This window comes from Artibeus jamaicensis, unplaced genomic scaffold, assembly GCF_021234435.1.
Source record: "Artibeus jamaicensis isolate MK-2021 breed Jamaican fruit bat unplaced genomic scaffold, CSHL_Jam_final contig_387, whole genome shotgun sequence".
Taxonomy (NCBI): Eukaryota; Metazoa; Chordata; class Mammalia; order Chiroptera; family Phyllostomidae; genus Artibeus; species Artibeus jamaicensis.
Window position 1 is genome coordinate 10,438,815 of NW_026521812.1, and position 11,452 is coordinate 10,450,266.

At 44.2% G+C, this 11,452-nt stretch overlaps 1 protein-coding gene across 7 annotated transcripts in view; it reads right to left on the reverse strand.

The window, feature by feature from the left end:
* Nucleotides 1–10,465, reverse strand: part of TPD52L1 (TPD52 like 1) — a 68,851-nt gene extending 58,386 nt beyond the window's left edge. For all 7 annotated transcript variants that reach the window (XM_037139622.2, XM_053664720.1, XM_037139623.2 and 4 more), the window contains exon 1: nucleotides 10,256–10,465. In XM_037139622.2, the coding sequence (XP_036995517.1) occupies nucleotides 10,256–10,274 (19 nt within the window). In that variant the 5' untranslated portion in view covers nucleotides 10,275–10,465. The remainder of the gene's footprint in view (nucleotides 1–10,255) is intronic.
* Nucleotides 10,466–11,452: the final 987 nt, after the last annotated feature.

Below are 11,452 nucleotides of genomic sequence, written 5' to 3' on the forward strand. Positions count from 1 at the left end.
CCACACAGTGATACATGAGAAACAGAACAGAGCTAAGCCATGGTGTTTTCCCTCCCGAATTTCACCGTCTCCTGCAGAGCTAAAATTGATCAGGAAAGTGGCCAGGGAAGTTGTGTCCGAACTGCAGGACAAAACCACAGGGATGCCTGGAACTCAGTCAGCTGAGTCTGTTAAAATTGAGTGGTTTGAAGAATGTGAAGGAATCCAGGGTTCCCTCGTAGGTCTTTACAGTTGGGTGGAAAGTACGCTTACATTTTGTAAGAGTCAGAGAAATATAAAATCCAGCCAAGTGATGTGGGGGCTGCAGGTTTCCGTCCGGACTGGCGGCTGTGGCCACTGTAAGTTCAGAGTGTTCCCCTGCTTCACCACTGGGAATGGAGCCCCAGCCTAAATCTCAGGTCCTTGTGCAGCCTCCGTTCTGCTGGGAAGTAACTTGACGGGTAACTGACCACGTCTCTGTGCAGAGTATCAATTCCAGATGCCACGGCAGAATCCTCCACAACCACTCTACCCACCCACACATTTCACAGCCCCCTTCTTCAACTTACTGTTCTCCTTAGCATTTACCAACATCTACCATACTATGTCCTTCATTCAACTTATGTTATATACTTTTTACCTCTTCCCTAGAATACGAACCTCCTGAGAGCAGACATTTTTATTTTAGTTGCCTGTGTTTTTCTGGAACCTAGAATAATGCCTGGCACATAGATATTTTAAATAATTATTGAATGAAGAAATAAAACCAAAGCTATAGAACTAGTATATTTGTGGGAAGGCATCTGAATATTTGGTATTTTATTTTATGTTTGAGAGAATTTGGTCTATTGAGAGACTATCAGGCTTATAATTACAATTTGTTAAATTCGATAATTTATTTCAATGCGATTTTTAAGGGAAATCCTACAAAATTTGCAACTAATGTTACAACATTTACGATAATTTTAGAATTTACTGTATTTACATATTTAATTTTTAGATTTAAGTTCTTGGGGATGGTATTCAACTAGCAAATTGAAGTTCTTAAATATGAAATTAAGTATATCGGCCACATTTGTATGCTAGTTCATATCCTAGTGCTTAAATATCACTATTCCAAGTTCTTTTAAAAGTAATTATTAATATTTACTAATTTTATAAATTGAATATTTGCAGGCTGAACTTTAAAGTGTAAGTTTTCTGCATCTGACTTTAGTGAAAAAAATGTGAACTTTTAAATGAGCAACCTCCAGGAGGACAGGGGTCCCAATCGCCACAACACACAGGGCAGGTGAGGGGCTGCTCGGCAGGTGAGGGGCTGCTCGCAGGTGAGGGGCTGCAGAGCAAGGACCGCAGGCTGCGAGGCAGAAAACCAAGCCCCTGATCCAGCGCCCTTGCAGATGTGACACTAGCCCACGCCAATCCCCTGCTGTTTTGGAGTGCTTTCATCTGCAGAATGAGGAGACTGTATGAAGTCTCTCATTAATTAAGTCCCTCCCGATCCTAAATTATGGTGCTGCTTCTTAGGGACAATCAAACAGATCCAAATGCCATGGGAGTGGAGAAGAGAGGAGGCTTACTTCCAGAGGGAAAATCAGGAGCTCATTAGTGGGACCTGACAAGTCGCAATGCGGGGAAACAGCATTTGAAGTGGATGACACCACCTGAGCGAACATGGGGAAGCAGAAAGTGGGTTTGGAAAACGGGGAGTCAGATAAACACCTGCTGGTGGGCATGTCATCCGGTCTGGCCATGGGAGCACTTCACCACTGTGCTGAGGAATGTATGTCATAGCTCAGAAACGAATGCATGAGTGGCCACTACCTACCATCCTCTGCTAGGATGTCAGAGACAGGTTCACAGCACAGTGATAGGATTTAGTTGGGACCTAAACACATAATCGAGTCTCAAAATTATTATATCTATTTATATTAAGATTAGATTTTACAAGAAGAATGTGCTTTAAATTACACAGGGGTTTCTTGGATGTTTACTTAAAACGAAGCTTTATACTCCTTTATAGAATAAGGCTAATGAGGACTCAACTATCATGTTACACAATTCATCTTGAGCTCCACAAAACAGAGAATCCCCACATAATGTGATATTTCTGTAAAAGATTTCCTCTGCCCTAAATTCTCGACGAAGCCAAAAATACTCTCCATGGAAAGGTCAGTGAAATGCAGAGAAGAATGGATTCATCTTCATCAATATTTCAAACGCTAGCCAGCCCTCAGTGAGGACTTGGGGGAGGTAGCCCATTCAGGGAAAGAAGTGTTTTTCTCAGGTTTAATTCAATAACCGCTTGCAATACACAGAATACTGGTTTTAAGCAACATGTGGGCATATTTTCTCATGCATGTCAATGAACTAGCTAATCAGAGCAGGCCACGTGCGTGTGACAGAAGAAAATGCCACCACATGATTGTGGGTTTGGTTTCTGTAAATGAGACTTTCCTCTGCCCAGTTACGATAATTTAACAGGTGTGGCTGACCCAAGGTTTTCAACTGCCTGCAGACGAGCTGCCCAGGCGAACCATTCCCAGAGGCAGTGGGCCGCAGCCCTCTCCTCCTCTGCCACGTTGGACCCTCCGCACCAGGAGAGCGAGCAAAGCACGGACCCAAAGCACTGTTATTTGCACGTCTCATACTGAGAGTCTAAGTGTGTGCTCAGTATTTGCTTAATGGAGATGGGGAGGAACTAAGTACCTATTTCTTTGTTTGGAAAATCCACATCAGCTCGCCAGTCAGTCACCACTTTTCCTTTGAGCTGCCCCACATCAGAACTCTATTTGCACAAAAATGTTGATTATGTGCCACATAATTTATATTAAAGATGTTGTAGGGGAAATTAGAAATCATTTGTAGCATTTCTTGGGAAAACATCACTAGAAGCATCTCTTGTCCCCAGTTTCTCGCCTCAGCTTCCTGGTATCTTGTTCTCTCTTCCACTCTATTTATTTTTTGTCTCCCTAGGACTCAGTCTTTGTGGGCCCTTTCCTGCCTCTCCCCAGTTTCCCCCTTACCTTTTCCATACACCTTCACTGTCATTTTCTTCAGAAGAGCAACTTAGCTCCATCTTAATGTTGACAAAACTCTACTCCATGGTCATCCATGATACTAGTGACTCAGTACTATTCATTCTGTCATTCACCATTTTCCCCATGAGTATTTACAGATTGCTTTTCATGAACCAGTCATTTCTAGTCACCAGGCATATGGCAATGAAGAAAACAGTCCAAGTCCCTGCCCTCAAGGAACTTAAATGCTCATTGGGAGGCACAGAAACACGTCATTATGCACAATATAAAAGGACACAGTTCTCTGAAGAACAAGAAAGTAAAGGGGATAGACAGTGACGAGGTCACATCTATATGCAATTTATACGTGTATATATACACATACATACAAAGGTTTTATCTATGTCTTATTTTTAAAACATCTAAAATAGCAAGAGCAGAAATTTGTATTTGTCATTAGAAGCTTCTCAGGATACTCAGAAATCTTAAATGTGCTGCGAAGCAACCAGCACCAGAATCTTCCAGGTCCTGCCCTCGAGAGCCTGCACCTTTCTCTATGGACTTTGCAGGCTTTTCAGCAGCTGCACTGCCCTCACCTGCACCCCGGCCACAGGGACCCCAGTAAGATCCGCTCCGCACGTCCAGCATGTCTGAGCTCTACGAGTAGGAGAGAGTCATGTTGCTGCTCTGTCCCTCAGTTTCCTCGTCTGTGAGAGGAGAAGGTCATTACCTCCCCAATGACTTTGTTGTATTTATTAACACGATTTTTTAAATTTCATCGCATGGTATCTGGTATTTTTAAAAAACACTCAACACTAAAATATTATTGTTATTATCACCCTCAATGTGAATCAGTTCTCATTAGCACTGTAGTACCCTAAAAATTCCACCGGGATGGAAATAGGTCATCTTATCAGTTCTCTGTGCCATGACCCACAGGAGGACTCTTCTTGGCTGCCCTCCCCGAGAAGATGACCCCGTCAAATTCATCTTTGTTTCCTGTTGGCAGGTGCTGCCCTGTGCAGGCGGAGGGATAGTGCGTAGGAGAGTGGTGGCGGTCATCCTCCGGACGTGGATGAACCTAACATTGAATCCTGCCTTCCTCACTTAATTTTTCTTACCTACCATTCCCCTGTTTATAATTGAGTTAAAAGTCATGGCATCTATCCCACAGTGTTAAATAAGGATTCAATAAAACAATGCATGTCATGTTCTAAGAGCTACTGCTTTATGCTACATGTTCTATGGTACTAAGAGCAACAGCAAACATTTAGGAAGTACCACGTGCCAGGTACTGTTTTAAGAACACTGCTTGTATTCACTTGTTAAATCCTCATTACAATCCTGTGATTTCGGTGCTGTTATTACCCTCACTTTACATATTGGAAACCCAGGCCCAGAGAAATGAAGTAACTCGCTCAGGGTCATGTTAATGGTGACCCTGGAAGGCTGAAAATCCAGGCAGTTTCCCTTGATTCTGCAATTGTAACCACTACTCCCTGCTGCCTCTCAATACTAAGTGCTTGTCAACTATTTGCTATTCCTATACTAATCAATAAATAGTTGAAGTATTTATTTGACAAATCAATACTTGTGAAGTACTTATTATTTACTGTATAGCTTTCTAAGTGCCAAATCTTTTCATAGTCACTCTCTTGCTGCTAAGTTTCATAAAATAACTTCTCGGATTCTGCCTACCAAGAGTATCAAGAAAACAAGGTGTATATTAGGGGAGATAATTCAAAATAGGTGCCCATATACCAGTGATTTTCAACACTGCTGTGCTACAAGAATTTTTAAAACAGGCAATACCTGAATATTTAGTCAGGGGCACTGACCTCTTTTCTCTTAGATTATCAAATTTAAAAAGATGACAATAGCCAATACAACAAACGATAGCTGTCCACTGCAGTGAAAGGACAGCAAACTCACAGTTATTAAGAACCACACCTAAAACAAAAGCAAATTAAGAGGACAGCTAGATCAGGAGTGAACCATAGAAATGGAGATCTCATGGAGGGTTAGCAACAGGGGAGTGGGAGGAGGAGAAGGGGGGAGAAGGTACAGAAAATAAGTAGCATAGACGGTAGGTAGAAAATAGATAGGGGGAGGGCAAGAATAGTATGGAAAATATAGAATCTAGAGAACTTGAGACACGTGGTCATAAACTAAAGGGGGAAATGGTGGGGGAGGGGTGTGCAGGGTGGAGGGGAATGAAGGGGGGAATAGAACAACTGTCATGGCATAATCAATAAAATATATTTAAAAAAGAAATCAAAATTGTAGTATTTTTTGTGTGCCATAGAACTTTAGTAATTGGTTTATATGTGCCACAAGAAAAAGATTGAAAATTGCTGCCATATACTATACTATTTATCATTTGCACTATTAGATTTTATGAGAATTTTAATTGCAACAATAGTATATGATTTTTTGCAAATGATTGACTTCATCTTAAATATATGTCACTACGTACTTTGCAACTTCAATTTAGAGGAATATTAAAACAATAGGAGGTAGCTCCTAGAAGAGAGTAAGGATGTTCTTAATACTACTTTTAAAAATCATGATTCAAAATGTCTAACACTTAGCTCCCATTGTTTGAGGTTTACAGTTATATTGGCTGAAATTTATACAAGAAAATTTTTCATTGAGTAATCGATCCCTACAATGTAAGAGATTTGGCTGGTTGCTATTTGGCAGGGGAAGGCAGGCTTACTTCACTGTTTTGAAACACAATAACATACTTTGTTCACAAAGCAAGAATTTGTTTTCAATGTGGCATTAATTAAAAGGATATAATTGTATTTATTTTTCTAGAGCTTCATTCCTTGCTTCATTTTCTATTCTTATCCTTGTTTACTTCATTTCTTCTATTTCTAAATTATATTTTCTTGTTGCATTCCATACATCTCTGTGAGTCACCCTAAGTTCTTCCTGGAACAAGATGAGGGTAAAGAAATGTCCTGTGAGTCACGCACAATGTAAGATGCGCACGGAGTCTTTATGTTAATGGGATTTACCATCCGGCGGGAGCGATCTAACAGGTATCACTTCATGTCATTCACGGACTTCCAAAAGCTCTCTGACTAGAATGTCTCAATATAAAAAAGTTAGCTAGTAGGCCCCCAAACACATCAAGGTCCTTACGTACATGTGATTAAGAATCTTGAGATGGGGAGATGATCTTGGGTTACCCATGGGGGGCTCTCAAGGGAATCACAAGTGTTCTTACGAACTGGGGGCAGAGGGACACCTGAAACAGAGCAGAGGAGGCAACGGGGCCGCGGAGACAGACACTGGAGCGATGCCGCCAGTGCACAGGCCGACAGCCACCAGACGCTGCAACAGGCAAGACGCGGGTTCTTCGCGCGTCTGGAGGAAGTGACGGCCCACTGACACCCTGACTTCGGTGCAGGGATAGTGGTTTTTTATTTCTAGCTCCAGAACGGTGAGAAAATGCATTTCTGTTGTTTTAAGCCACCAAATACATAGCAATTTTTTACAGCAGTCATAGAAAATTAAAGCAGCTATTAATCTGAATGTAAACTAGGATTAAGTGGAGAGAAAAAATTTCTTTTAACATTAAAGACATTGGGAGAGACAAAAACAAAGTTATTACCTAGAAAAATAAACTATTGTAAGGCAGTTTAAAAAGATCAGGGACTTGTTATTTTAAAGGACTACCACATGCTTCAGGAAAATGCTACGTTCTTCACCAAATTCCCTCTCTAATGTATCCTTCTATCACAGCAAAATTCTCTAGTACCAGGAAGGCAACCCGGACTCCTGGCATTGGGTGGGCCCCCATTTCACACTCTTCTCCAGCCCTTTCTCACCAAGTCACTTGGCTCATAGTCCCGCTTCTGAATTTTTTGTTCTACCAGCCTCCCAGGATGTGTCCTTGTTTTGCTGAAAGTAATCTTTTCTTTTACAAAGTCGAAGGACATATTTGCAGAATTTCGCTTATGGAAATGTTTCTAGGACTGGCTGCTGCATTTATTGAACTAAACAAGTATTTGCAAATGGAGTCCACAGCACCTGGCTGGTTCCTGCAAAGTGCAGGGCACATGGCTGCAGCTGCGTAATTAAGCTCACTCATCTTTGTTCTCTCTAGATCAAGAGTAAGAAAGATAAGCCATTACCACTCTAGACAGTTCTAAAATAAGCTGCGCTGATGATACAAACTTGCACAAGACTCTCTTAGAATCTAAGAGTCAGTCTCATGCAACCAGAAAAATATGCCATCTTTCATTAAAGATGAAAGAAGATTTCATCTTTAAAGTAAACTATAAATATTTTGTGAATAGTTTCATTTTTAAAAAACTTAGATGAAGACAATGAGGGAGGAGGGTTGAATGTGGGAGATGGGGGTGGGTAGGGCAGCGGGGAATAATGGGGGGGTGGGAACAACTGTAATTGAACAATAAAAAAGGCATTAGTTGGAAGGCGAATGGAGAATTAAGCCTAAGCCTGTGCAATCATTAAAATATAACAAAAACAAAAAATAGCACTTTTTTCTATAATTAATAAAAATGATTTGCACCCAGGAAAGTATGTCAAGGGTCAGGAGGCTTTTAATCATCAGAAACCACTGCCTTTTTCTACCTAAATTAAAAAAGAGAAATAAAGCAAAAGTTCTGACTCTAAAACTATGAAAAGTTTGATGTGGATGAAATGCGTTTTGAAATCTGATATACAAAGCATGTTGCTCCACCCACTACAGCGAGACCACAGCGACGGTCTCTGTCCTGCAACACTGCGAGTCCTTCAGGTGCTCTGGGCCGCGGTCTCCTAACCTGCAAACCCAGGGGGCTCATCTGGCAAGAGCTGCAAAGGGCCTTCCAGCTTTAAAATCCCACCCTCAATTTTACACCACCTTCCAACTACAACAAAAAAGAGACAGTATTCTTCCCCATAAAGCATGTAATAAAAACTGTTTTATTTAACACAAAAAACCTTAAATGATTTTAAAAATGGGCATTAAAATAAAAAACTTAAGGTACTGAGAAAGTAAAGATTTCAGAGGCAAATATCTATCTGGTTGTAGAAGTATAAAGTGGGCATCAGCTCTGACAACAGCCTCCTTCATTCCCAATCAAAGTAAGGTTGATTTTCTTCCGAAATGTTTCTACATCCTGTTCGCTTTTCTCCTCGTGGCTGACCACCACCCTATCCAGGTCTCTCGATGACTATTCTAGTTGCCTTTTAACTTGTCATCCCAACCACTCAGGTTCCACCCACTCATGAGGGAAGGGGAAGAGTGGCAGAGAGGCCGGGGAGGAGAGGCGGGGACCCAGGTTTCATCTATCCTGGAAAAGGGGTAGGCTTCCAGCAGTATGGGGCCCCCAAGCGCTAGCTCTGCTACTCATTACCTACTTTGTGTACAAGGAATTTCTTTACATCCTGTGTCTATGTTCTCTCTATAAAATGGGAATGAGAACACTGTCTGCCTCATGGGACTACTGTGCAGAAGAAACGAGTCAACATGTGCAAAGCACAAAAGACAGAAACAGGTGCACAGTAAACAAACCTCACTATTTTTATCATCACCTACAGACCTACAATTTTTCAGGCTCACCCTGCACTACAAGGCCCCCTTTTCATATCATAATCACAGCTGCTATTTCACATTTTATCAAATAACTCTCAAATTAATGTCTGTCTCTTCCTCTACTGCTTCCGCTTCAGGAAGCAGGAATCATATGTTTGCTTCTCCTACCACAGTGTTTGGCAAAGAAAAGCACTAGAATGTTTGTTAAGTAAATCTCTCGAGTAAGGCGAACCATGACACCTGAGTTTCCAATCTGCAGTTTCAGATGTCTTCAGAATTAGTTTTTCTCTAACTCGCTAAGTAACGGAATGACCTGGAAAGCTATCAGACATACCCATGCCCGGACCCCAGAGATGCCAGCTTGATTGCTCTGCGATTAGCCGCAGCCAGTATTGAAAACTCTCCAAATAATTCTAATTTGCAAGTCAGGTTGGAAAGCCCCAGTGCTGTTCCCATCTGCTTCAATTCGGGAGAGAAGGCTTCTCAGCCCATCTCCGCTTTTGAATTTGACCAACCTCAGAGGGGTTGAATTGTTTCTTATTTATATAATGGGCAGCTTTATGGGCAGGACCTTGGCTCACGGAACAAACAAGGATGGTTCGCATTGTTCAGACAGTTGTGATCCTGGCGGCAAACCTGTTGGATGGCTCCAGGCCCCTGCACCCCCCAAACCGCTCACATTCGGTACGCTTCTGGCCCTGAAAGTGAGAGCATAGGAACCTCCTCTTCTCTTATTTACCTTAAAAGTCACCGCAGAGTTCCTTACACTGTGTAAGAAACGTGTGGTGTTTGTTTTTACAGGCTGAAGAAAGCAGAACTCAACCCACCCCTTCCCGGAGTCGTTCCCGAGGTGGACGCCAGAGTCAGCGTTCTTCCTCCCAGTCTCGTGCTTCACATTCTCCCATCTCTGCTCCTTCCCACAGTCCGTTTACTCCTGTTCCTGCAGGGCTCCATCGGGCTTCCCTAACCCCGTCCCAGTGTGATCCCAGATATAAGGATGCCCTCCGAGAAGCCACCGCAGGCTCCTCCAGCTGGCGGCCCCGGGACTGGGGAGCTGGGAGACTGGACCACGGCCGGCCGGGCGCCCGTGCATCTGGGGAGGCACAGGGTGCTCCTGGACCGCGGGAAACCGGGACACAACGGGTTGGTCAGCTGCAGATCGGCGGGCGGGCAACGCTTTCCTCGCCTGGGAAGGCCGGTCCCTGCGCGGCCAGCCTCTCCTGTATCCGGGAGACCTGGGTCTCCCCGGAACCACCACATCTGGGCGCCCCGCGCCCAGCCCATTACTTGGGAAGCGCAGGACGCAAGCCCACCGCTCAGGGAGAGAGAAGTCGCTCTCCCTCCCCCACTCCCCGCGGGAAAAAGAACAAAACGCGGATCCCTAAGCCGGCACAACAGGTCCTTTGGGCACTTGAGAGGTTCAGGAGCGGGGGTGGCGACGAACGGGGAAAAGAGACGAGAGTATTCCGTGGGCGTATTTCCCACGGAGGAATCTCTCCACTTAATGTCTCCTTGGTCTCCAGCCCCAGAGCAAACCCTGAGGTTGGGGAGCAGGAACCATCCCGCGGGCGTGGGTAGGAGCAGAGTTGCAGACCTGTGAAGATGGCACCGGTCCGCTCTGTCCGAGAAGTTAGGTGATGCAAGAAAAGCGCCTTGATGCGCGCGGCGGGGCTGGCCCTCGGGGCGGCCGGCGACCACTCACCTTGTGCCTGCGCCTCCATGGTGGCCGACTTCGGGCTGAGGTTGGCAGGAGCGCGCTCTCAGAGATTCAGACAGCAGTGCCCGAGGTCAGAACGCAGCTGGCCCAGCTGCTGGCGCCCTCTCTCTGCACGCGCGTCCTGAGCTCTGAAGGCTGGGGAAGAGCCTCGGGCAGCAGCTTCTGGTTACCTCGGCTCCCAGTCCACCTGGCCTAGACCGCCTTGGGGGGTAAAAAAAAAAAAAAAAAAAAAAAGGCCACCGGTGGGCGCCACCTGCCGACCACTCTGCGCATTGGGTGGAGGGCGCCCCCTCCTGGCTCAGGCCCCGTGCTCAGGCCAAATAAATGCCTCGCGGAGCTGGAGTAGGCCCTGAACTCGGTTGTACCAAGGCAAATACCGTGGGAGAGAGGAAAGAGGGAGGATTTACAAAACTAAGCAAGTATTGCTTCTGGGGGAAAACTGTTCGGTTTTTGTTACCCTCTGTAGTCAACCTTTTTATCAACTAACCAATATGTAACCTTGTTTTCTGTGAGTTTCTGTTTAAAGATATGTTAACATATATTGTTGGTTAACTCATTAACCTTTTCAACGTGTGTATTTTGTCCCTAGGACGCTAGACAGCAGTTCAGCACTGTGCTGGGGGCCATTTTAAATAGCAACGCCCAGCCCTCCCCGCCACCAAGTGCACAAAAAAAACGGTTTAATTGTAGTCTGTGGAGAGGGTACTTGTTTACAGTATGAAAGCTGAAATAAGAAGGTAGAGTTCAGCCTTGTTTAACCTCAGCTGGGAATGTGTACGACTGTCCACCCAAATTTTTCACAGCTCTGCCAATGTCTGGGGATGGCCATGAAAGTGCTATATTGATTTTGGTGTCGTAAATAAATTTTAGTGATGAGGCAAGTTCACAAATATGGAACTTCCAAATAAATCAACTGTGTATATGTTTTCTAATTCAAATACCTGCCCTGGCCAGTGTGGCTCCGTTGGTTGGAGCATTGTCCCCTACCTGAAAGGTCCCTAGTTCCTTTCTGTCAGGGCACATACCTAGGTTGTGGGTTCAATCCCTGGTCGGGGCACATGTGGGAGGCAATTGATCAATGTTTCTCTCTCACACTGCTGTTTTTCTCCCCCTCTGTCTCACTTCCTCTCTTTCTAAAATCAATAAATATATTTTAAAAAACCATAGGCCATGTCTGTAGGT